Source organism: Lepidochelys kempii, chromosome 2, assembly GCF_965140265.1.
Source record: "Lepidochelys kempii isolate rLepKem1 chromosome 2, rLepKem1.hap2, whole genome shotgun sequence".
Classification (NCBI taxonomy): Eukaryota; Metazoa; Chordata; order Testudines; family Cheloniidae; genus Lepidochelys; species Lepidochelys kempii.
In genome coordinates, this window is record NC_133257.1 from 270,508,025 (window position 1) to 270,534,660 (window position 26,636).

The following is a 26,636-nucleotide window of genomic DNA, read 5'->3' on the forward strand; positions in this document are numbered from 1 at the left end:
TAAAATAAGAAAGGTTCTCTTGATCCCAAAGGACCAAGCCCCAGACCCAAGTCAATGTACCAGTCAGATCTTACCCACAAATCACGCTGTTGCCAATCCTTTAGAATCTAAAATCTAAAGGTTTATTCATAAAAGGAAAAAGATAGAGATGAGAGCTAGAATGGGTTCAATGGAATCAATGACATACAGTGATGGCAAAGTTCTTGGTTCAGGCTTGTAGCAGTGATGGAATAAACGTAGCAGTGATGGAATAAACTGCTGTCACAAATCAAGTCTCTGGAGAACATCCCCAGCTGGGATGGGTCATTCAGTCCTTGGTTCAGAGCTTCAGTTTGTAGCGAAGTCCCTCCAGAGGTCAGAAGCAGGATTGAAGACAAGGTGGAGGGGTTTCCAGGGCCTTTTATATTCTTTCTCTTGTGGGCGGAAACCCCTTTGTTCTCCTGTGCAAAATCACAGCAGCAAGATGGAGTTTGGAGTCACATGGGCAAGTCACATGTCCATAGAATCATAGAATCATAGAATATCAGGGTTGGAAGGGACCCCAGAAGGTCATCTAGTCCAACCCCCTGCTCGAAGCAGGACCAATTCCCAGTTAAATCATCCCAGCCAGGGCTTTGTCAAGCCTGACCTTAAAAACTTCTAAGGAAGGAGATTCTACCACCTCCCTAGGTAACGCATTCCAGTGTTTCACCACCCTCTTAGTGAAAAAGTTTTTCCTAATATCCAATCTAAACCTCCCCCACTGCAACTTGAGACCATTACTCCTCGTTCTGTCATCTGCTACCATTGAGAACAGTCTAGAGCCATCCTCTTTGGAACCCCCTTTCAGGTAGTTGAAAGCAGCTATCAAATCCCCCCTCATTCTTCTCTTCTGCAGGCTAAACAATCCCAGCTCCCTCAGCCTCTCCTCATAAGTCATGTGTTCCAGTCCCCTAATAATTTTTGTTGCCCTTCGCTGGACTCTCTCCAATTTATCCACATCCTTCTTGAAGTGCGGGGCCCAAAACTGGACACAGTACTCCAGATGAGGCCTCACCAATGTCGAATAGAGGGGAACGATCACATCCCTCGATCTGCTCGCTATGCCCCTACTTATACATCCCAAAATGCCATTGGCCTTCTTGGCAACAAGGGCACACTGCTGACTCATATCCAGCTTCTCGTCCACTGTCACCCCTAGGTCCTTTTCCATGTACGACTCAGTTTGCAGGCGGCAGCCATTGCCCACATGCCACCTTGAACATTCCCAGGAAGGCTCCTCAGATGTGGATTGGAGTCTCCCAAGGTCCATTGTCAGTTAAGTTTCAGAGTAGCAGCCGTGTTAGTCTGTATTCACAAAAAGAAAAGGAGTACTTGTGGCACCTTAGAGACTAACCAATTTATTTGAGCATGAGCTTTCGTGAGCTCCGATGAAGTGAGCTGTAGCTCACGAAAGCTCATGCTCAAATAAATTGGTTAGTCTCTAAGGTGCCACAAGTCCTCCTTTTCTTTTTGCGAATACAGACTAACACGGCTGCTACTCTGTACAAGATTTGATGCAGCTATAGGACCTTGGTTGCAACAATGATCTATACGGTCACAGTTTATGTCAATAATGTCACAGAACCTTGTTATAGTCCTGGCCTTCACAACATCCTCTGGCAAGGAGTTCCACAGATTGACTGTGTGCTGTGTGAAGAAATACTTCCTTGTGTTTGTTTTAAACCATCTGCCTATTAAATTTCATTGGGTGACCACTAGTTCTTGTGTTATGAGGAGGAGTAAATAACACTTCCTTATTCACTTTCTCCACACCCGTCATGATTTTATAGACCTCAATCGTATCCCCCCTTAGTCGTCTCTTTTCCAAGCTGAAAAGTCCCAGTCTTATTAATCTCCCCTCATACGGAAGACGTTCCATAACCTTAATCATTTGTGTTGCCCTTTTCTGAACCTTTTCCAATTCCAATGTATCTTTTCTGAGATGGGGCGACCACATCTGCACGCAGTATTCAAGATGTGGGTGTACCATGGATTTACATAGAGGTAATACAATATTTTCTGTCTCATTATCTCTCCCTGTCCTGATTCCCAACATTCTGTTCACTTTTTTGACTGCCGTTGCACATTGAGTGGATGTTTTCAGAGAACTGTCCACACTGACTCCAAGATCGCTTTCTTGAGTGGTAACAGGCCCCACACCCCTCCGCGCCCAGCGCAGGGCAGCACCAGCCCATGTCTGCAGGCCCCACACACCCCCATTTAGTTTCTCAGGCTGGGGACAGAGCAGGGGGGCAGGGAGGCTCAGGCTGGGGGCAGAGTGCGGGGCAGGGAGGCTCGGGTTGGGGACACAGCAGGGAGGCAGGGAGGCTTGCAGGGGCCAAGGGGGTGCAGTTGGTTTAATTCAGGGCAGCGCCAGGAAAGCACACGCAGCCCCTTCCCTCCCCTCCCCACAGGCCCCAGAGGGGGTAGCCAGAGTGGCAGTAAGCCCGGGGGGAGAATCTCTGCCAGCGCTCCCAACCCAGGGGCCTGCCCGGCTGGGCCCCCCCACACGCCCCAGTCACCACAGCCTGGAGTGATGCAGTGGGGATGGGTGATAGGGTTACATCCCCTGCACGCCACAGGGCCGGTCTGTGCCCAGCCTGTCACCAGCCCTTGGCACGGACCCCTGAGCAGACCCCCAGTTCCCTAGGGCAGCCCCGTGGCCTCCTGCTGCCCCGCCTCGCTCCGTGCTCCTGGCCCGAGGCCTGCGGGAGGCCGTGCTGGGCCCCGCCGGGTGCGATGCTCCCCGTGTGTCGGCGGTGACCCCGAGCAGCCCAGCCTGGCAGCTCTGCGTCGGGCACCCGGACCCCTGCGCCCGGGGTGGGGAATAGCCTGAGGGGGATAGTGATCGTGCTGGGGGGAGGAATAGCGACCATGGGGGCAGAGTGGGGGCAGGGAAGCTCAGGCTGGGGGGGCTCGGGGCTGGGCGCGGGGGTGGGGGGGGTTTGCAGACACGGGCTGGCGCTGCCCTGCGCTGGGGAGGCTCGGGGCTGGACAAAGGGGGGTGCCTGCAGACACGGACCGGCGCTGCCCTCGGCTGGGGGGGCTTGGGGCTAGGCGCAGGGTGTGGGGGGGTTGCAGACACGGGCCGGCGCTGCCCTGCACTGGGGGGCTCGGGGATAGGCGCGGGGGTGGGGGGTTTTGCAGACACGGGCCGGCACTGCCCTGCGCTGGGGGGGCTCGGGGCTGGGCGCGGGGGGTGTGGGGTTTGCGGACATGGGCCGGCACTGCCCTGCGCTGGGGGGGGCTCGGGGCTGGACAAAGGGGTCGCCTGCAGACACGGGCCGGTGCTGCCCTCGGCTGGGGGGGCTTGGGGATAGGCGCGGGGGGGGTTGCAGACACGGGCTGGCGCTGCCCTGCACTGGGGGGCTCGGGGCTGGACAAAGGGGTCGCTTGCAGACACGGGCCGGCGCTGCCCTCGGCTGGGGGGGCTTGGGGCTAGGCGCGGTGGGGGGGGGGTTGCAGACACGGGCTGGCGCTGCCCTGCGCTCGGGGGCTCGGGGCTGGGCGCCGGGGGTGGCTGCTGCTGGCTTGGTCCCTTCCTGGGGCACGTGTACAGCGTTCAGCTGGCCTACGCTGGCTGTGGGGCCCTGGGCTTTCCTGACACCTCAGCCCCAAGGGGACGACCTGGCTCCGAACCAGCTGCTGGCGCCAGCAGGAGGGAGGAAACCCGGCCCGCGTGTCCCGGCCTCGCTGAGCAGGGCAGTGTGGCCGCTGATACGTGCCCTGCCCCACGGCCCAGCTAATCTGCCACACCGATGGGGAAGCAGGTGTAGAGATGGGCGAGAACCCAGGAGTCCTGGCTGCTGCCCCTCCTCCACTCTTACCACTAGACCTCCCCTCCCAGGGCTGGGCTAGAACCCAGGAGTCCCGGCTCCCAGCCCCACATCCTCCTGCTCTAACCCCTGGCCCCGCTGCCCCCAGGGCGGGGCTAGAACCCAGGAGTCCTGGCTCGGTGCCCACCCCCTCCCCACTGTGTGCCGGGCAGAGTGTGGGAGTGACTCAGTCCCCGGCTGGTCCCCGGCCCTTTCCCTGCAGAGGAAGTGCCTGGGGCCGGGGCCGGTCTCGGCGCGGTCGCCCGGGAGCACAGTCGCGGCGCGATGGGGAACCTGCAGGCAGCGCTGCCTGAGCCTGCCCGCAGCTGTGCCCTCAGCCTCTGCTCCCGGCACAGGGGCTCCGGGCCCCCGGACGGCGCCAGGGCCAGGTAAGGGCCAGGGGGCTGCGCTGGCCAGGCAGGGGCGGGGACACGGGCACCGGGCTGGCATTCAGGGGTGCTCTGCCACATAGTCCCCTTGGGACCCCGGGCCGGGGGGGTCGGCCCGGCCCCCGGGAGCAGACACCCAAGAGCTGGGGACGCTGCGTGACGGAGACTGGGAACGTGTCCCGGAAAGACGGGGGTGAGAGACAGAACCTCCAGGGCCCCGAGTCCCCCCCAACAGCGCCCCCACTGAGCCCCCTCCCCGCCCCATACCATGCCCCCTCCTGATCCCCCACCCCTCCCCATAGCATCCCCTCCTGAGCCCCCCTCCCCCTCCAGCACCCCCCACTGAGCCCCTGCCCCTCCCCTCCCCCTCCAGCAGCCCCTCCTGAGCCCCTGCCCCTCCCCACCCCTCCAGCACCCTCTCCTGAGCCCCTGCCCCTCCCCTTACAGCACCCCCCACTGAGCCCCCGCCTCTCCCCCTACAGCACTCTCTCCTGAGTCCCTGCCCCTCCCCCTACAGCGCCCCCCCAGAGACCCCAACCAGGGACACTGGTGGGGGCAGGAAGGGCGCTGGGGGGGCAGGAGGGGCCCTGCTGGGGGAGGAGGAGCGCTGCTAGAGAGCAGGAGGGGCGCTGGTGAGGGGGCAGGAGGGGCCCTGGTGAGGGGGCAGGAGGGGTGCTGGTGAGGGGGCAGGAGGGGCGCTGGTGAGGGGGCAGGAGGGGCCCTGGTGAGGGGGCAGGAGGGGCCCTGGTGAGGGGGCAGGACGGGCCCTGGTGAGGGGGCAGGAGGGGCCCTGGTGAGGGGGCAGGAGGGGCCCTGGTGAGGGGGCAGGAGGGGCGCTGGTGAGGGGGCAGGACAGGCCCTGGTGAGGGGGCAGGAGGGGCGCTGGTGAGGGGGCAGGAGGGGCGCTGGTGAGGGGGCAGGACAGGCCCTGGTGAGGGGGCAGGAGGGGCGCTGGTGAGGGGGCAGGAGGGGCGCTGGTGAGGGGGCAGGACAGGCCCTGGTGAGGGGGCAGGAGGGGCGCTGGTGAGGGGGCAGGACAGGCCCTGGTGAGGGGGCAGGAGGGGCGCAGGTGAGGGGGCAGGAGGGGCGCTGGTGAGGGGGCAGGACAGGCCCTGGTGAGGGGGCAGGAGGGGCGCTGGTGAGGGGGCAGGACAGGCCCTGGTGAGGGGGCAGGAGGGGCGCTGGTGAGGGGGCAGGACAGGCCCTGGTGAGGGGGCAGGAGGGGCGCTGGTGAGGGGGCAGGAGGGGCGCAGGTGAGGGGGCAGGAGGGGCGCTGGTGAGGGGGCAGGAGGGGCGCTGGTGGGGGGGCAGGACAGGCCCTGGTGAGGGGGCAGGAGGGGCGCAGGTGAGGGGGCAGGAGGGGCGCTGGTGAGGGGGCAGGACAGGCCCTGGTGGGGGGGCAGGAGGGGCGCTGGTGAGGGGGCAGGAGGGGCGCTGGTGAGGGGGCAGGACAGGCCCTGGTGAGGGGGCAGGAGGGGCGCTGGTGAGGGGGCAGGACAGGCCCTGGTGAGGGGGCAGGAGGGGCGCTGGTGAGGGGGCAGGAGGGGCGCAGGTGAGGGGGCAGGACAGGCCCTGGTGAGGGGGCAGGAGGGGCGCTGGTGAGGGGGCAGGACAGGCCCTGGTGAGGGGGCAGGAGGGGCGCTGGTGGGGGGGCAGGAGGGGCGCTGGTGAGGGTGATGCTCTCACAGAGGGTCCCCTAGCTGACTGTGCCCCCTCTCCTCTCCCGCCAGCTCTGTGCCCATCCCCCCCATTGAGCCCCCGAGATACTCGCGGATCAAGAACTGGGAAGTGGGGACCATCGCCTATGACACGCTCAGCGCCCAGGCCACGCAGGTGAGGGCGGCGCCGTGGGGCGGCGCCGTGGGGCCCGTGGGGGTGGGAGATGGGACCCAGGCCCGTGGGAGGGAGCTGCCGGTGGGCCTGAGGAGCTGTCACTGCTCTGGGCTGCTGGGGGGAGTCCAAGCCTCTGGCTCCCTGCCTCTGGGGGGCTGTAACCCTCGGGGGCCTGACCAGAGCTCAGCTGGGTGCATCCAGCCGGATCCCTGCAGCTCCTGAGACGGGCCCCTGGCCTGGGCCCCGCTGGGCCTGGCCCCTGGTACCCGACCCCATTCTCCTGCTCCAGCTCTTCCCCCGGCCCTCGGCTCGGTAGCCGTCTCCCTGGGGAGCGGCTCACGCCATTTACTCGCTGGTCCTCTGCCCACTCTGTCCCAGACGCCCGGGATTCGGGCTCGCTCAGTTCCGGACAGTCCCTGGGGGGGCTCCCCTTCCGTGCGACAGCCCTTCTCGGGGGGCCACTCTCACGAGGGTTAAACTCCCGGGACTGCACCTCTGAGCCTCCAGCAGCCTGGCTCTGCCGTGGGCCCCTATCATAGAATCATAGAATCATAGAATATCAGGGTTGGAAGGGACCCCAGAAGGTCATCTAGTCCAACCCCCTGCTCGAAGCAGGACCAATTCCCAGTTAAATCATCCCAGCCAGGGTTTTGTCAAGCCTGACCTTAAAAACCTCTAAGGAAGGAGATTCTACCACCTCCCTAGGTAACGCATTCCAGTGTTTCACCACCCTCTTAGTGAAAAAGTTTTTCCTAATATCCAATCTAAACCTCCCCCACTGCAACTTGAGACCATTACTCCTCGTTCTGTCATCTGCTACCATTGAGAACAGTCTAGAGCCATCCTCTCTGGAACCCCCTTTCAGGTAGCTGAAAGCAGCTATCAAATCCCCCCTCATTCTTCTCTTCTGCAGGCTAAACAATCCCAGCTCCCTCAGCCTCTCCTCATAACTCATGTGTCCCAGACCCCTAATCATTTTTGTTGCCCTTCGCTGGACTCTCTCCAATTTATCCACATCCTTCTTGTAGTGTGGGGCCCACAACTAGACACAGTACTCCAGATGAGGCCTCACCAACGTCGAATAGAGGGGAACGATCACGTCCCTCGATCTGCTCGCTATGCCCCTACTTTATACATCCCAAAATGCCATTGGCCTTCTTGGCAACAAGGGCACACTGCTGACTCATATCCAGCTTCTCGTCCACTGTAACCCTAGGTCCTTTTCGCAGAACTGCTGCCTAGCCATTCGGTCCCTAGTCTGTAGCTGTGCATTGGGTTCTTCCGTCCTAAGTGCAGGACCCTGCACTTATCCTTATTGAACCTCATCAGATTTCTTTTGGCCCAATCCTCCAATTTGTCTAGGTCCTTCTGTATCCTATCCCTCCCCTCCAGCGTATCTACCACTCCTCCCAGATAGTATCATCCGCAAATTTGCTGAGAGTGCAATCCACACCATCCTCCAGATCATTTATGAAGATCTGGGCCCCTGGGGCCTCCACCCCCAGATCTCCCGACACCCAGAGAGAGCAATGCCCCCCCCGATCTCCCCACCCCCAGAGGGAGCAGTCCCCCCGCGATCTCCCCACCCCCGGAGGGTGCAATGCCCCCCCCAATCTCCTGACACCCAGAGAGAGCGATGCCCCTCGATCTCCGCATCCCCAGGGCGTGCGATGCCCCCCCGATCTCCCCACCCCCAGAGGGAGCAATGCCCCCCCAATCTCCCCACTCCCAGAGGGAGCAATCCCCCCATCTCTAGACCGGAGAGACTCTCAGCCAGCGTAACACAGGAGGGTTTATTGAGCATCTGAACCCAGCCCAGGAAACTCTCCAGGCCTCAGGCCTGGCCTCCCTCAGCAGAGCACATCTAGGTCTGTCCCTCATCCAGGGGGGCCCTAGCTGCTCTCCCCTCCCAGCCCAGAGCCCCCACTTCCAGCTGGGCATCTGATATCACCTGCCCCCAAGCCCCACCTCGGTCCTTTGCCTTCTGTCCCAGGTCAACAGGCTGCCTGGGTCTCCTCTCCGCCTCTCCTCCCTTTGACTGGAACCGGCTGGGCAGGTCACCAGATCATCTCTCTGCAGCCCATTGTCCCCGCTCTGGCCAGAACTGGCTGACTGCCAAGGTCGGGGGTGGGGGATCCCAATCCCGAGATCACCGTTCGCTAGAGTCCCCCATCTCCAGGATGTTGTCCAGGGTCCCAACTGCTAGGCAAGGTCACAGCTGGCCCTCTGGTAACAGCCACCCCCATGCCTACCCCTTCGTTACACATGCAGCACACAGGGAAACTGAGGCACGCACCATATTCATGCAAAACACTAAGAAAATCCCCCACTTTGTCACATCTCACCCCCCTTCGAGTCTGAACTGAGTGGGGTCACTCCAGCTGGTGACCTGAGGAAGTGCAGGTACCCCTCTCCAGAACAAAGAGTTGGCTATAACATTTGACCTTTTATCCACATGGATCACGTCCATCTCATAAACCTAGGGGATCAGATTCCATCTTAGGGCTGGGCATTAGCCCTTTCAGCTGGTGCAGCCCTACCCTGTGTAACGAGGCTGGTTCTGCTGGGACCCAATGGAGAGTGCCAATTCAGGACAAATTGCTTAAAGCAGGACAGTTACAGCCCAAGGCTGGGGTTTCCATGCTCACCAAGGCAAACCCAACCAGCCAGACAGAGAGGACTTTGGTTTTACCCCACTGGCGAACCACAAGTCACACAAGCAATTCCCTCAGACAGTCCCGTTTCCCAGTATCCCCACCAGGTAGGTGTGCTGGAAACATCCATTACAAAAAATCCATTACAATCTACATACCACACAGACTATGCTGACAGCTTGCGCCACACGCTCTCAAAGAAACTGCGGAACCACCTGATCAACATCCTCTACAGCGAACAGGGAAAGATTAAGAATGAGCTCTCAAAAATGGAAACTCTCATAAAAAAACAACCTTCCACACAAACTTCCTGGTGGCTGGACTTTACTAAAACTAGACAAGCCATTTACAACACACACTTTGCTTCTCTACAAAAGAAAAAGGACACTAAACTTTCTAAACTACTACATGCCACAAGGGGCCACAGCAATGGTTCCCTCAACCCACCCAGCAATATTGTTAACCTATCCAACTATACTCTCAGCCCAGCAGAAGCAGCTGTCCTATCTCGGGGCCTCTCCTTCTGCCCCTCCACCCCCACGAACATGATACAGTTCTGTGGTGACCTAGAATCCTGTTTTCGACGTCTCCGACTCAAGGAATGTTTCCAGCACACCTTTGAACAACATGCTGATCCACGGAGACCTCCCTACCAACATTGCAAGGAGAGGGATTCTGGGTGGACTCCTCCTGGGGGTCGAGACGGCAGACTGGACTTCTGCGTGGAGTGCTTCCGCCGACGTGCAGGGGCTGGGGTTGTGGAGGGGCAGCGTCTCTTGCCCCGCGGCCTCGGCCATGCAGAACACAGTGCCGTCCACGGCCTCGGGGGCAACTCTGGCGACATGGTCAAGGGAGCTGACAGGGAAGGTGCTGTTGTCATCGTGAGTAGGTTGGAGTGTGAACAGGAGGCTGCTCGGCGGCTCTCCGGCATCGCTTTCTGCAGGCCATTGCCCTCTGGTCCCACTGGGGGTTACCAAGGAAAACTACAGCATTTGCTCAAAAAACTCCCTGAAAAAGCACAAGATCAAATCCGCACAGACACACCCCTGGAACCCCGACCTGGGATATTCTATCTACTACCCAAGATCCATAAACCTGGAAATCCTGGGCACCCCGTCATCTCAGGCATTGGCACCCTGACAGCAGGATTGTCTGGCTATGTAGACTCCCTCCTCAGGCCCTACGCTACCAGCACTCCCAGCTACCTTCGAGACACCACTGACTTCCTGAGGAAACTTCAATCCATCGGTGATCTTCCTAATAACACCATCCTAGCCACTATGGATGTGGAAGCCCTCTACACCAACATTCCTCCACACAAGGATGGACTGCAAGCCGTCAAGAACACTATCCCCGATAATGTCACGGCTAACCCGGTGGCTGAACTTTGTGACTTTGTCCTTACCCATAACTATTTCACATTTGGGGACAATGTATACCTTCAGATCAGCGGCACTGCTATGGGTACCCACATGGCCCCACAGTATGCCAACATTTTTATGGCTGACTTAGAACAGCACTTCCTCAGCTCTCGTCCCCTAACGCCCCTACTCTACTTGCGCTATATTGATGACATCTTCATCATCTGAACCCATGGAAAAGAAGCCCTTGAGGAATTCCACCTGGATTTCAACAATTTCCATCCCACCATCAACCTCAGCCTGGTCTAGTCCACACAAGAGATCCACTTCCTGGACACTACAGTGCTAATAAACAACGGTCACATAAACACCACCCTATACCGAAGACCTACTGACCGCTATTCCTACCTACATGCCTCCAGCTTTCACCCTGACCACACCACACGATCCATTGTCTACAGCCAAGCTCTGCGATACAACCGCATTTGCTCCAACCCCTCAGACAGAGACAAACACCTACAGGATCTCTATCAAGCATTCTTACAACTACAATACCCACCTGCGGAAGTGAAGAAACAGATTGATAGAGCCAGAAGAGTTCCCAGAAGTCACCTACTACAGGACAGGCCTAACAAAGAAAACAACAGAACGCCACTAGCCGTCACCTTCAGCCCCCAACTAAAACCCCTCCAACGCATTATCAAGGATCTACAACCTATCCTGAAGGATGACCCAACACTCTCACAAATCTTGGGAGACAGGCCAGTCCTTGCTTACAGACAGCCCCCCAACCTGAAGCGAATACTCACCAGCAACCACATACCACACAACAGAACCACTAACCCAGGAACTTATCCTTGCAACAAAGCCCGTTGCCAACTGTGTCCACATATCTATTCAGGGGACACCATCATAGGGCCTAATAACATCAGCCACACTATCAGAGGCTCGTTCACCTGCACATCCACCAATGTGATATATGCCATCATGTGCCAGCAATGCCCCTCTGCCATGTACATTAGACAAACTGGACAGTCTCTATGTAAAAGAATAAATGGACACAAATCCGATGTCAAGAATTATAACAGGTTTCAGAGTAACAGCCGTGTTAGTCTGTATTCGCAAAAAGAAAAGGAGGACTTGTGGCACCTTAGAGACTAACCAATTTATTTGAGCATGAGCTTTCGTGAGCTACAGCTCACTTCATCGGATGCATCCGATGAAGTGAGCTGTAGCTCACGAAAGCTCATGCTCAAATAAATTGGTTAGTCTCTAAGGTGCCACAAGTCCTCCTTTTCTTTTTAAGAATTATAACATTCAAAAACCAGTCGGAGAACACTTCAATCTCTCTGGTCACTTGATTTCTGATCTCAAAGTGACTATCCTTCAACAAAAAAACTTCGAAAACAGACTCCAACGAGAGACTGCTGAATTGGAATTAATTTGCAAATTGGATACAATTAACTTAGGCTTGAATAGAGACTGGGAATGGTTGAGTTATTATAAAAAGTAACCTATTTCCCCTTGTTTATTCCTTCCCCCACCCCACACACACACTGTTCCTCAGACGTTCTTGTTAAACCCTGGATTTGTGCTGGAAATGGCCCACCTTGATTATCATGCACATTGTAAGGAGGGTGATCACTTTGGATGGGCTATTACCAGCAGGAGAGTAGGGTGGGGGGAGAGAAAACCTTTTGTAGTGATAAACACCCATTTTTTCATGGTTTGTGTGTATAAAAACATTTTCTGTATTTTCCACAGTATGCATCCGATGAAGTGAGCTGTAGCTCACGAAAGCTCATGCTCAAATAAATTGGTTAGTCTCTAAGGTGCCACAAGTCCTCCTTTTCTTTTTGCGAATACAGACTAACACGGTTACTACTCTGAAACCAATGGAATCAATGACATCCAGGAATGGCAAAGTTCTTGGTTCAGGCTTGTAGCAGTGATGGAATAAACTGCGGGTTCAAATCAAGTCTCTGGTGAACATCCCCAGCTGGGATGGGTCATTCAGTCCTTTGTGTAGAGCTTCCATTTGTAGCAAAGTCCCTCCAGAGGTAAGAAGCAGGATTGAAGACCAGATGGAGGAGCCGCAGCAGCTGTTTATAGTCTCTTGCCATGTGGTCTCTGCTTTCTTTGTCCCAAAGACAAGCTGGCCATCCCGTGGCCTGGAAACACCTCAGAGTTCTGTCCCTAGGCAGGGCCCTGCCTGCCTGGCTGAGTCCCAAGACGTGTCTGCCTTCTCTCAGTGGGTCAGTTGTGTCGCTGATGGTCCTTAATGGGCCACCCAGCAGGCTAGGCAGAGCTGACACCAACTTGTCTGGGGTGTCACCCAGAAGCACAGCACACGTTTGAACTACAGACAGGATAGAGCCAATATTCATAACTTTAACTATAACAATGATACCCACACACAGACAGCATCATCCTAACCAGCCCACCATCACCTTGTCTGAGACACCTCATTTGACCCCCTTTGTACGAGATTTGGTGCCACGACAGGACCTTGGTCTCAACAATTATCTACAGGGTCCCAGTTCATGTCAATAACGTCAGAGCTGCCTCTGAGGCTTCTCCAAGTCTGGGTTTGCCGCTGGGTTAGAGCCTCCTTCAGCACACAGAGCGCCCCCGGCACTGCTTGCACAGACTTCCCCGACCGCTCGCCCTTCTCACTCAGCTCTGTGAGGGGAGCTGAAGTTGGGTACAAACTTCCAGTAGTGCCCTGCCTGCCACTCCATTAGAGACCTGGGCCTGCTTCTTGCTTTGAGAAATGGGCTGGTCTCTGATCCCCTTCACCTTGGCCAGCTCTGGCTTTAGACAGATGCTTCCCACCTTGTGGCCCCGGTACGACACCTCTGCCAACCCCACCTTCCCCTTCCAGTCTCTATAGTCATCCAGCATCCTGGCGACCCAGCCCCCTCCTCATGGGACACATAGAATCATAGAATCATAGAAGATTAGGGTTGGAAGGGACCTCAGGAGGTCATCTAGTCCAACCCCCTGCTCAAAAGCAGGACCCATCCCCAATTAAATCATCCCAGCCAGGGCTTTGTCAAGCCTGACCTTAAAAACTTCTAAGGAAGGAGATTCCACCACCTCCCTAGGCAACGCATTCCAGTGTTTCACCACCCTCCTAGTGAAAATGTTTTTCCTAATATCCAACCTAACCCTTCCCCACTGCAACTTGAGACCATTACTCCTTGTCCTGTCCTCTTCTACCACTGAGAACAGTCAAGAGCCATCCTCTCTGGAACCACCTCTCAGGTAGTTGAAAGCAGCTATCAAATCCCTCCTCATTCTTCTCTTCTGCAGACTAAACAATCCCAGTTCCCTCAGCCTCTCCTCATAAGTCATGTGTTCCAGATCCCTAATAATTTTTGTTGCCCTTCGCTGGACTCTCTCCAATTTATCCACATCCTTCTTGTAGTTTGGGGCCCAAAACTGGACACAGTACTCCAGATGAGGCCTCACCAATGTCGAATAGAGGGGGATGATCACGTCCCTCAATCTGCTCGCTATGCCCCTACTCATACATCCCAAAATGCCATTGGCCTTCTTGGCAACAAGGGCACACTGCTGACTCATATCCAGCTTCTCGTCCACTGTAACCCCTAAGTCCTTTTCCGCAGAACTGCTGCCTAGCCATTCGGTCCCTAGTCTGTAGCTGTGCATTGGGTTCTTCCGTCCTAAGTGCAGGACCCTGCACTTATCCTTATTGAACCTCATCAGATTTCTTTTGGCCCAATCCTCCAATTTGTCTAGGTCCCTCTGTATCCTATCCCTGCCCTCCAGCGTATCTACCACTCCTCCCAGTTTAGTGTCATCCGCAAATTTGCTGAGAGTGCAATCCACACCATCCTCCAGATCATTTATGAAGATGTTGAACAAAACCGGCCCCAGGACCGACCCCTGGGGCACTCCACTTGACACCGGCTGCCAACTAGACATGGAGCCATTGATCACTACCCGTTGAGCCTGACAGTCTAGCCAACTTTCTACCCAGCTTATAGTCCATTCATCCAGCCCATACTTCTTTAACTTGCTGACAAGAATACTGTGGGAGACCGTGTCAAAAGCTTTGCTAAAGTCAAGAAACAATATGTCCACTGCTTTCCCTTCATCCACAGAACCAGTAATCTCATCATAGAAGGCGATTAGATTAGTCAGGCATGACCGCTGGCTGTTCCTGATCACTTTCCTCTCATGTAAGTGCTTCAGGATTGATTCTTTGAGGACCTGCTCCATGATTTTTCCGGGGACTGAAGTGAGGCTGACTGGCCTGTAGTTCCCAGGATCCTCCTTCTTCCCTTTTTTAAAGATTGGCACTACATTAGCCTTTTTCCAGTCATCCGGGACTTCCCCCGTTCGCCACGAGTTTTCAAAGATAATGGCCAATGGCTCTGCAATCACAGCCACCAATTCCTTCAGCACTCTCGGATGCAACTCGTCCGGTCCCATGGACTTGTGCACGTCCAGCTTGTCTAAATAGTCCCTAACCACCTCTATCTCCACAGAGGGCTGGCCATCTCTTCCCCATGTTGTGATGCCCAGCGCAGCAGTCTGGGAGCTGACCTTGTTCGTGAAGACAGAGGCAAAAAAAGCATTGAGTACATTAGCTTTTTCCACATCCTCTGTCACTAGGTTGCCTCCCTCATTCATTAAGGTGCCCACACATTCCTTGGCTTTCTTCTTGTTGCCAACATACCTGAAGAAACCCTTCTTGTTACTCTTGACATCTCTCGCTAGCTGCAGCTCCAGGTGCGATTTGGCCCTCCTGATTTCATTCCTTCATGCCCGAGCAATATTTTTATACTCTTCCCTGGTCATATGTCCAAACTTCCACTTCTTGTAAGCTTCTTTTTTACCTTTAAGATCCGCTAGGATTTCACCGTTAAGCCAAGCTGGTCACCTGCCATATTTACTGTTCTTTTGACACATCGGGATGGTTTGTCCCTGTAACCTCAACAGGGATTCCTTGAAATACAGCCAGCTCTCCTGGACTCCTTTCCCCTTCATGTTAGTCCCCCAGGGGATCCTACCGATCCGTTCCCTGAGGGAGTCGAAGTCTGCTTTCCTGAAGTCCAGGGTCAGTATCCTGCTGCTTACCTTTCTTCCCTGTGTCAGGATCCTGAACTCAACCATCTCATGGTCACTGCCTCCCAGATTCCCATCCACTTTTGCTTCCTCCACTAATTCTTCCCGGTTTGTGAGCAACAGGTCAAGAAAAGCTCCCCCCCTAGTTGGCTCGTCTAGCACTTGCACCAGGAAATTGTCCCCTACGCTTTCCAAAAACTTCCTGGATTGTCTATGCTCCGCTGTATTGCTCTCCCAGCAGGTATCAGGAAAATTAAAGTCACCCATGAGAACCAGGGCGTGCGATCTAGTAGCTTCTGCGGTCCTCCCCACATGGTCCTCCCCAGCTGGCCTGATGACACAGATATTTATGCTCTCCCGGGCACAGTCCTCCACCCCCCTCAGGAACTGATGCCCCAGGTGCTGGGAGGGGGCAGGTGCCCCCTTGAGGCTGACAGGCAGGACCAGGAACCCAAAGAGCCCCATAGGGGTGATGGGAGCAGATTCCAACCCAGCATCTGAGTCCCAAGGTACCGGCCAGTAGCCTTTGGTGAGATCCCTAGTAGTGAGGTAACACCCCCCCACACACACACACACCTTGTTTCAGATCTTATCAGGCCTAGGCATGGGGCAGGCATTGGACAAGGTGATGGCATGGAGCTTCTGGGAGTCCACCCAGAGTCCGATTGACCTGTCCTTGGGGACCAGGCCCACAGGAGGGGCCCAGGGCTGGTGGGCGGCTGGACCACCCCTACAGCTAGCATGTCTCTGACCTCTCTCGCCAGGGCCTGGGCTGTTTCCCAGTGACGGGGAATGGGGACCACCTGGAGGGTGGGTGATTTTTGTCTCCCCTGCCCCGTGGACAGCTGGATTAGTGAGCCCAGGCTGGCTGGAGAGCAGCCGTGGGTAGGGAAGCAGCCCCTCTGCTCCTGGGGTTCACTGGGCGGAGGGGGATTGATTCCAGCGGGAGGCTGGCTCCCCTCTCAGGGACCCCCGCCCCGCTTCTCCTCCCTGTGCCCACACACAACCAGCACCAACTGCTCCCTCAACATATGGCTTCATTGTGTCCACATGGGACACTCGCCCAACTGGGCCGCGCCAGGACGTGACTCACCTCCTTCCGCTGGTTCGTGATTTCACAGGGCCTGTCCCAGTGCCCTTCACACGGAGCCAAGACCCCTCTCCTGGTCCGCGGTGCCAGAGGAGCCAGGACGCTGTCGTACCAGCCCTTCTGCTTCCCTTGGGCCCTGGCTAGGTTCTTCCTGGCCAAGCCCATGGGCTCAGTGAGCTTTCCCCAGAACGTACTCCATCCCCGATTCCCCATTCGGCTTCCCCTCCCATTCTCTCTTCCCTTCCATACACCAACTCAAAAGGGGGGACTCCTGTGAATTTCTGGGGCTGTAAAAGTTTTGCAGCCCCCTCACCTGGTGTGCTGACCCCCCTGATGTTTACAGGGAGGGACATGGTCTGCACAAGAGAAGAATGAGGGGGGATTTGATAGCTGCTTTCAACTACCCGAAGGGGGGTTCCAAAGAGGATGGATCTAGACTATTCTCAGTGGTAGAAGAGGACAGAACAAGGAGTAATGGTCTCAAGTTGCAGTGGGGGAGGTCTAGGTTGGATATTAGGAAAAACTTTTCACTCGGAGGGTGTTGAAACACTGGAATGCGTTACCTAGGGAAGGGGTGGAATCTCCTTCCTCAGAAGTTTTTAAGGTCAGGCTTGACAAAGCCCTGGTTGGGATGATTTAGTTGGGGTTGGTCCTGCTTTGAGCAGGGGGTTGGACTAGATGCCCTCCTGAGGTCCCTTCCAACCCAGATATTCTGTGATTCTATGGTACTTCTGGGGAATCACCAGCTGCCCCCTGATCCCACACGGTTCAGTTTTCCCAGTGCCGGATCCCTTTTCTTACAGGGATCTTTCCTGGCAGTTCTTCTCCAGAGTCTTGCAACACTGGGGCCCACAAGGGCCCTCAGCTTCTTCAAGGAGGGATTCTTCTGCTGCTCGGCCTGGAGTTCAGCTGCTGGGTTGGGGCCCAGCCCTTGTTGGCTGTGCCTCAGTTTCCTCACCTCAGGACAAAGCCTCATTCTCAGCCCTGTTAAACACGGTTCCTGGTAATCACCTCCCCCCATTGGAGGCTCCACGCATTGCCGGTGCCAGGCCAAGAGCCACACCACTCCCTTCAGCCACAGCCAAGGTCCAAGGCGCTGTCCGGCCAGGTCTCCAATCCATCCCCCATGCGCACCTCCGCAGGTAGCTGGTCGTGCACCCCAACCTCTTTGGGCCGCCCATTTCAGATGTATCTTCGCTACAGGGCCTTAACCGGGGGTCTGACCACCCCCCTCAGGGCTAGGTATGCACTGGGCATTATTGGACCTGGGTCCGCCCCTTCGGCTGTCGTCGCCTTAGCCCCGTGTAGGCAAGGAGCCCACTGCTTTGGTTACAGTACCAGAGCCAGCGTGAGCCACCTGTCCCCTGTGCAGGGCCCGTGTCCCACTCAGCTCCAGGGGTCTGGCTACAGACAGGCAGGTAACCCAGACAACGCAGAGGGAAAATCGCCCCCTCCCCGCCAGCCGGGCCATTCACCTGTTGGCCGGCTCCTGCCCTCTCGGCCTTCCAGTCCCTGGGGTCAGCTCTTTGGCCGTTACTGGCACGGAGTCTGGAGCTTGTCCCAAGAACATGGCAAAGCTGTGCTGACAGTCCCCAGCGACCAGTCCCCCTCCCATCCTGCCGGTGCCTGCCCAGGGATCGGCGCCGGGGCAGGGCGAATGGCTGTATGTTTGGGAGCTTTCCCCCAAGCCCCTCAGTCCCTCAGCATCTAGTGGGGTCGCACCACACTGAGTTCTCAGTCCCAGAATGTCTCCACCTCAGGAATATCTCCCAGTTGATCCCCACCTGCCGCTCCCACTGGGGATCAGAGGGGCCTGAGTCCAGGGGGTACAACAAGACCTATCTGCTGGGCATGGGGTGGAAGCCCGTCTGCCACTCTTCCCTGGCCAGCTGTGCCCCAGGAGCTGCCTGGGAGACTGCTTCCTCCAAAGGGGCAGAGCTGAGGGATAGACAACCCGCTGAGAGAGCGGGTATTTCAGGCTGTCTTCTCGTTGCCACCTCGACCCTCTGCGGGCTCTCTCTGGCCAAGATTTCCTTTATCTCGGGACATTGCACCACCCAGTGTCCTTGTGCCCACAGTAATTACATCTCAGGTCCCATGGAGGGGCTGCCTGCTCCGGCATTTGTGGGCACCCTACATTGGGCTTCCTGGAGTCCCACCTCCGAGAGGTCTCTGGGGGACTCTCCTTCTGAGCCCCCGACTTGGGTCTCCCGCACCCCAGATCTGCTGTTGATAAGGTTGTTTACCAGCGCACCTGGTCCAGTAACCACATCTTAATCTGGAGGACAGATGTAAATCGGCTGCTCCAGTCCCAGCAGATTATACACAGGCGGGGATATTCTCCCAGAGGGGTTGTGACCTCCTTGTCAGTGACGCCCAGGGTCTTGGTTACACCCCGGAATCTTTTCCTATCTGCCAGCGCTAAGACAAGGGGGTTGAATGAACCATCAAGGAAAGGGCCTAGAACCATAGGCACCGACTTCTGCTCCTGCCGGCGGGTGCTCGACCCCAAAACCGTTTCCCATGAGCCTCCAGGGTCCGGAGCCTTTGTGAACAGTTCATAGTCCCCTGTCTCCACCTCGTCCACCTGGCTGGGCACCTCTATGCCTGGGCGGTGCGTGCACCCCCCTTCGGGGGAGCGAACCCCCTGCCCCGCCTCTATGGCCGTGGGGCCGAGTGAGGGGGTGAGACGGCAGAGCCGGTCCGCAGGGCCAGCCTGGTTCAAATCCCAGGCCTTCCCAAAGGCAGTGAGGTCAGCCCCCGTAGCCCCCCGACCTGTTAAACTGCGGCCTTTCCCCACGTACCCCTCAGTGCGACCTCTTGCCCCTCGGCTTCTCCAGCTCCACTAGCCGCCTTGCTCCCAGCTCCAACTCCCAGCGCTTCCAACCTGTCACGGGGGGCCAGGTCGTGAAGACGCCCAGCTGGACGGGGAACCAGGTCTCGGGGACACCCTGCTGCTGCCTCTGCTGCTTCCAGACCCGCCTGGAATCCCGCTGGGTCTGGAGCCGGCTTCTTGGACCAACCGTCCGTCTCCAGCCAAGCCTTCAGCTGCACCTTGTTCGGCTTCCCAGCTCTTGGCCCTGTCTCCCTGCCCAGGATGGCGCTGTCCGTCGGGAGGTGGTGACACGCCATTGTCTTGCTGCTTCCTTTGGCCACCCTTGTCTTACTGCTGCACGCCACTTCTAACACAGTACTCCTGGCGGGGTCAGCATCCCACTGCTGCCACCAGCTGTCATGGATCCGCAGGGTCGGTGCTACCCGCCTTGCACTATCCCGTCCTGCCCCACTCCTCCTTGCCTTGTCCCACCCTGCTCTGACCCTTTCTGCCCCGCCCCGCCTCACCCTGCCCTGCCCCCCTGCCCTGCTCCCACCCTGCACCTCCTTTTAGCGGAGCCTGCTGAGTGGCTGCTCCTGTGCAGCCTCTCTAGGCAGGCCTGGAGGACCCACCTCGCTGCTCCTTTCATGGGTGTGGGGATGGCGAGGCCACTGTTTCCACCCAAAGAGTAGCCAGGCCTAGTGGGTATAGGCCTATTCACAGTGGACATAAACATATTACAAAACTTCCCCAGTCCTCACGGGCACTGGGCAAGAAGGATGGGGGGTTCCCAGGGCTGGGCTAGCAGGGGGTTGTGGGTCGGGACTGAGGGGCACTGGTAGGGCTGTGGAGGGGGGATCCCTGGGCTGGGCTAGCAGGGGGCTGTGGGTCAGGACTGAGGGGCACTGGCAGGGCTGTGGAGGGGGGTTCCCAGGGCTGGGCTAGCGGGGGCTGTGGGTCGGGACTGAGGGGCACTGGCAGGACTGTGGAGGGGGGATCCCTGGGCTGGGCTAGCAGGGGGCTGTGGGTCGGGACTGAGGGGCACTGGCAGGGCTGTGGAGGGGGGTTCCCAGGGCTGGGCTAGCGGGGGCTGTGGGTCGGGACTGAGGGGCACTGGCAGGGCTGTGGAGGGGGGATCCCTGGGCTGGGCTAGCAGGGGGCTGTGGGTCGGGACTGAGGGGCACTGGCAGGGCTGTGGAGGGGGGATCCCTGGGCTGGGCTAGCGGGGGCTGTGGGTCGGGGCACCGGCGGGGGGAGGGGGCGCTGCAGCACCAGAGCTGGGGTCCATGCTGGGTCTGACTGCAATAGCCCCCCCGCCTCAGCTCTGTCTGTCTGTCTGTGCTCCAGGAGTTGCCCTGCAGTGGGAAGCGGTGTCTGGGCTCCCTCATGTTCCCCAAGCAGCTGGTTTGCCAGGCAGCTGAGGGGCCCCCGCCCAAGGAGGAGCTGCTGCCCATGGCCCAGGACTTCATCAACCAGTACTACAGATCCATCAAGCGGTGAGTGCCAGCCCCCCGCAGGCACCACGGCTGCCAGACTGCCACAAGGGAAGCCCAGCACGGGGGAGGCTTTTCATAAACACCCAACAAACCCCTGCAATGCCCAGGACTCGGGGGGCCGGGGGCGGAATTCAGCTGCCCAGACGCCGGCTGGGGAAATAAAACAGCGGGGCCAGATTGTCCAGCAAGCCCCTGGAGTGCACTGGAGCCAGCTTCCTGCTGCACAGGGTGGAGAAGGTGCCCGAGGAGACGCTGCTCTGCCAGGGATTGTGATAACCGGGAGGAGCTGGTTGGGAATTGGAATTGGAAGAAGGGTCCTGCAGGGATCAGTTCTGGCTCCGGTTCTGGTCATAGAATCATAGAATCTTAGAATATCAGAGTTAGAAGGGACCTCAGGAGGTCATCTAGTCCAACCCCCTGCTCAAAGCAGGACCAATCCCCAACTAAATCATCCCAGCCAGGGCTTTGTCAAGCCTGACCTTAAAAACTTCTAAGGAAGGAGATTCTACCACCTCCCTAGGTAACGCATTCCAGTGTTTCACCACCCTCCGAGTGAAAAAGTTTTTCCTACTATCCAACCTAAACCTCCCCCACTGCAACTTGAGACCATTACTCCTTGTCCTGTCCTCTTCTACCACTGAGAATAGTCTAGATCCATCCTCTTTGGAACCACCTCTCAGGTAGTTGAAAGCAGCTATCAAATCCCCCCTCGTTCTTCTCTTCTGCAGGCTAAACAATCCCAGCTCCCTCAGCCTCTCCTCATAACTCATGTGTTCCAGACCCCGAATCATTTTTGTTGCCCTTCGCTGGACTCTCTCCAATTTATCCACATCCTTCTTGAAGTGTGGGGCCCAAAACTGGACACAGTACTCCAGATGAGGCCTCACCAATGTCGAATAGAGGGGAACGATCACGTCCCTCGATCTGCTGGCTATGCCCCTACTTATACATCCCAAAATGCCATTGGCCTTCTTGGCAACAAGGGCACACTGCTGACTCATATCCAGCTTCTCGTCCACTGTCACCCCTAGGTCCTTTTCCGCAGAACTGCTGCCTAGCCATTCGGTCCCTAGTCTGTAGCTGTGCATTGGGTTCTTCCGTCCTAAGTGCAGGACCCTGCACTTATCCTTATTGAACCTCATCAGATTTCTTTTGGCCCAATCCTCCAATTTGTCTAGGTCCTTCTGTATCCTATCCCTCCCCTCCAGCGTATCTACCACTCCTCCCAGTTTAGTATCATCCGCAAATTTGCTGAGAGTGCAATCCACACCATCCTCCAGATCATTTATGAAGATATTGAATAAAACCGGCCCCAGGACCGACCCTTGGGGCACTCCACTTGATACCGGCTGCCAACTAGACATGGAGCCATTGATCACTACCCGTTGAGCCCGACAGTCTAGCCAACTTTCTACCCACCTTATAGTGCATTCATCCAGCCCATACTTCTTTAACTTGCTGACAAGAATACTGTGGGAGACAGTGTCAAAAGCTTTGCTAAAGTCAAGAAACAGCACATCCACTGCTTTCCCTTCATCCACAGAACCAGTAATCTCATCATAGAAGGTGATTAGATTAGTCAGGCTTGACCTTCCCTTGGTGAATCCATGCTGACTGTTCCTGATCACTTTCCTCTCGTGTAAGTGCTTCAGGATTGATTCCTTGAGGACCTGCTCCATGATTTTTCCAGGGACTGAGGTGAGGCTGACTGGCCTGTAGTTCCCAGGATCCTCCTTCTTCCCTTTTTTAAAGATTGGCACTACATTAGCCTTTTTCCAGTCATCCGGGACTTCCCCCGTTCGCCATGAGTTTTCAAAGATAATGGCCAGTGGCTCTGCAATCACAGCCGCCAACTCCTTTAGCACTCTCGGATGCAGCGCATCCGGCCCCATGGACTTGTGTACATCCAGCTTTTCTAAATAGTCCCGAACCTCTTCTTTCTCCACAGAGGGCTGGCCATCTCTTCCCCATGTTGTGATGCCCAGCGCAGCAGTCTGGGAGCTGACCTTGTTCGTGAAGACAGAGGCAAAAAAAGCATTGAGTACATTAGCTTTTTCCACATCCTCTGTCACTAGGTTGCCTCCCTCATTCAGTAAGGGGCCCACACATTCCTTGACTTTCTTCTTGTTGCCAACATACCTGAAGAAACCCTTCTTGTTACTCTTAACATTTCTTGCTAGCTGCAGCTCCAGGTGCGATTTGGCCCTCCTGATTTCATTCCTACATGCCCGAGCAACATTTTTATACTCTTCCCTGATCATTTGTCCAATCTTCCACATCTTGTAAGCTTCTTTTTTACGTTTAAGATCCGCAAGGATTTCACCGTTAAGCCAAGCTGGTCGCCTGCCATATTTACTATTCTTTCGACACATCGGGATGGTTTGTCCCTGTAACCTCAAAAGGGATTCTTTGAAATACAGCCAGCTCTCCTGGACTCCTTTCCCCCTCATGTTATTCCCCCAGGGGATCCTGGCCATCAGTTTCCTGAGGGAGTCGAAGTCTGCTTTCCTGAAGTCCAGGGTCTGTATTCTGCTGGTCAATATCCTCGTCACTGATTTAGTTAATGGCACAGAGAGTGCGCTTATAAAGATTACGGCTGATACCAGCTGGGTGGGGGTGCAAGTTGTCATGGATGCCCAGGACTTGGGCTCTCTCAGCCCCATGCAGTCCCTGGAGGGGACCCCCTTCAGTGTGACAGCCCTTCTCGGGGGGCCACTCTCTGTCGGGGTTAAGCCCGTCTGCCTCCTGGAACCGCACCTCTCTGAGCCTTAGCACGCCTGTCTCTGCCATGGGCCCCCTCAGGGAGTCCCCTCTCTGGACCCCTGGGCCCTCCACTCCCAGCGGGAGCAATCCTCCCCGATCTCTAGACCGGAGCGACTCTCAGCCAGCGTAAAACAGGAGGGTTTATTGAGCGTCTGAAAACAGCATAGGAAACTCACTGGGCCTCAGGCTGGCCTCCCTCAGCACAGGATCTAGGTCTGTCCCGCTTCCAGGGGGGCTCTGCCTGCTCCCTCCCTCCAGCCCAGAGCCCCCCTTTGAGCTGTGCATCTGATTTCACCTGCCCCCAAGTCCCGCCTCTGTCCTTTGTCTTCTGTCCCAGGTCAACAGGCTGCCTGAGTCTCCTCTCCGCCTCTCCTCTCAGCCGTCCTCTGGCCCCTCTGGCTGGAACCGGCTGGTCGGGTCACTGAGGTCCTCTCTCCGCAGCCCATTGTCCTCCCACCGTCCAGAACCGCTGTGACTCCCGAGCTGGGCTTCCCGGTCACCCGTCGCTGAGGTATCCATTCTCCAGGCCATTCGCTGGCCCCCTGTAACAACAAACTCCCTCTCCCACCACCTCGTTAAACCAGTAACACCCAGGGAAACTGAGTCCCACCCCCTCTGCATGCAAACCACTGAAAACAACAAGAAACCTTGCTTCCTCACACAAGTGCTTTGGAGGACAGGATTAAAATTCAAAGGATCCTGACAAACTGGAGAAATGGACTGAAGTAAATTGGATGAAATTCAATAAAGACAAATGCCAAAGTACTCCATTTAGGAAGGAACAATCAGTTGCACACGTACACAATGGGAAATGACTGCCTAGGAAGGAGTCCTGCGGAAAGGGATCTGGGGGTCAGAGTGAACCACAAGCTAAATATGAGTCAACAGTGAAACGCTGTTGCAAAAAACCCAAACATCCTTCTGGGCTATATTTGCAGGAGTGTTGTTGTCACAGAATCACAGGCCCGATGCTCTGGAACTGCTCTGATTGGAGCCAGCCAGGAGTCTAGGTAGCGTGACTCCTTTCAGGGGTCACCTGGTCACATTCCCCTCCTGGTTCTCAGGTTATGAAGGGCATCTGCCATCCCTTACATGCAGGCAGCTAGAGCCTCCTCACCTGGCCCTGAGGCTCTCAGCAAAAGTCACACACCCTTATCCCCACAACCTAGACATTGGTACAAATACACCGGGAAACTGAGGCATCCACAGTATTCATGCAAAACAGTAAGACTCACATACAACATAACAAGGGAAAACCCCCACTTTGTCACAGTTATAAGCAAGACATGAGAAGTAATTCTTCCACTCCACCCTGCACTGATTAGGCCTCAATTAGAGTATTGTGCAGTTCTGGGCACCACAGTTCAGGAAAGATGTGGACAAATTGGAGAAAGTCCAGAGAAGAGCAACGAAATGGATGAAAGGTCTTAAAAGCATGACCTGTGCGGGAAGATTGAAAATATTGGGTCTGTTTGGTCTGGAGCAGCGAAGACTGAGAGGGGACATGATAATAGTTTTCAAGCATGTAAAAGGTTGTAACAAGGAGGAGGGAGGTAAATTGTTCTCCTGAACCTCTGAGGACAGGACAAGGAGCAATGGGCTTAAATTGCAGCCAGGACGGTTTAGGTTGGAGATTAGGAAAAACCTCCGACCTGTCAGGGTGGTTCGGCACTGGAATAAATTGCCCAGGCAGGTGGTGGAGTCTCTGTCACTGGAGGGTTGAAGAGCAGGTTGGAAAAGATGGTCTAGATCAGCGGGTCTCAACGCGCAGCCCGTGGGTGCCCAATGAGTACACAGCTGCGGCCCAGCTGTGAGCTACAGGCCGCAGGGCCAGCGTGGCTGGGTTCCGGGCTGCCGGGCTGCCCTGCCGGCGCGGTGGGGTCTGGGGCCGTCGGGTGGCCACAGTAGCTAAATTGCAGCGGAGACTCTTTTTAGCGGGGTCGATGGCCTGTCGACCAACAGATATTTTGCCGATGTATCTTCCAAATCAGCTGTAGTTTGGCCATAGGCTAATGCTGGTTCAGTCCATGGGCTTTGCCCAAACTTGTGCAAAATTGTCTTCAAAGGAGTTGTTTTCCTGGAGGAATGGTGATTTTTCCTGCTCTTTTTGAGCTTTGTTTTTAGGGGACTGTTTTCGCCTGAACGTATCTTTTTATGAATTTTGTTTACCTTTATAATTTTTCCGTGCCCACCCTTGCGCTGGGACTTACACAACACGAAAAGTCTGTTCCCACAAAAACTCTGCCTGACAGAGCAGGAGCGGGGAACGCTGAGCCCCCTACCTTCTGGGCTCGATCCTGCTACGACCCAGGGTGTATTTTCAACCCATGCAATTTTCCCTGACAGATGGGTAGGAGCGAGGACTCTAATCCTCCCCCTTAGGGCCCGAATCATTGATCGCTCTATACGGATGGTATACCTTTTAGCAGTATGTTCAACAATCACAGTGCATGTCTTCCCCCTTTCGCAATTCTCCACCAAAAATGGTATGCTTATAAGAAAGCGCACAGGATCTTTTTCAGGGAAAAGGCAACTCGCCGCGTTATTGAAGATACAACAATTAGCATACGCATTCAATCACATGACACACACACACACACTGTCCCGCCAGTCAATGTTATAGTTACCAGTTCAGAGTTCGGATCAATCTAGTGGCCAGCTAGGTTGATCACGGGCAGGGAAGAGCCGGGTTCCATCGGTCGCGACACGATGTTCCGGGGAAGTCGTGGCAGGACAAACCCAAAGTTTCATGGCCAGGCCCCTGCTTATATAGTGATTTTCCTTCCTTGGGGACCAATGAGTTTTGCACCATCATGCTGTAATTAATTGTTGTTTGACAAGTGCTTCTTTTCTTACATTGTTTTTTTTTATTTTTTATTTAGTTTTTTATTGGTTTTTAGGGAGTTACCCCAGACTGGTTTTGATCACAGTTATCTTGTCCCCATTGATAGGTGCTTGTTTTATTTTTAGAGTGGTGAATTTTCCCTTTTTTGACATTTTAATTGGGGTGTGCTGTAATTTTCTGGCACCCTTGCGTCTGTTTGTGTTTGGTTCGGTGATAGCCTTTATATTTATTTTGTAACTCACACATTCCTCATTCACAACACAAACCAGGATTGATTCACACAGGACATTTGCACAGGAACATCACATTGCAATGCAGAACAAAACCAATTATTGCATTTTTTTACTTATTTTAAAATGCTAAAAACCTACAGCAAAGTGGTGACCTGTGACGGTGCTGCCCGTGGGAGCCCGCTGAGGTCACTCAGTCAGGGTGATCTGCAAACAGACCGGGGCAG

General features: G+C 55.9%; 1 protein-coding gene across 3 annotated transcripts in view; it reads left to right on the forward strand.

The window, feature by feature from the left end:
• The first annotated feature begins 4,057 nt into the window (after positions 1–4,057).
• NOS3 (nitric oxide synthase 3) overlaps positions 4,058–26,636 on the forward strand; it is an 87,984-nt gene continuing 65,405 nt past the window's right edge. Inside the window, exons 1-4 of one of the 3 annotated variants that reach the window (XM_073334951.1) lie at positions 4,142–4,225; positions 5,956–6,058; positions 20,423–20,571; positions 23,776–23,845. In XM_073334951.1, coding sequence (XP_073191052.1) covers positions 6,030–6,058; positions 20,423–20,571; positions 23,776–23,845 — 248 coding nt within the window. In that variant the 5' untranslated portion in view covers positions 4,142–4,225; positions 5,956–6,029. Of the gene's footprint in view, positions 4,226–5,955; positions 6,059–20,422; positions 20,572–23,775; positions 23,846–26,636 lie in introns of all 3 variants that reach the window. The other 2 variants (XM_073334950.1, XM_073334952.1) reach the window with 2 other exon arrangements.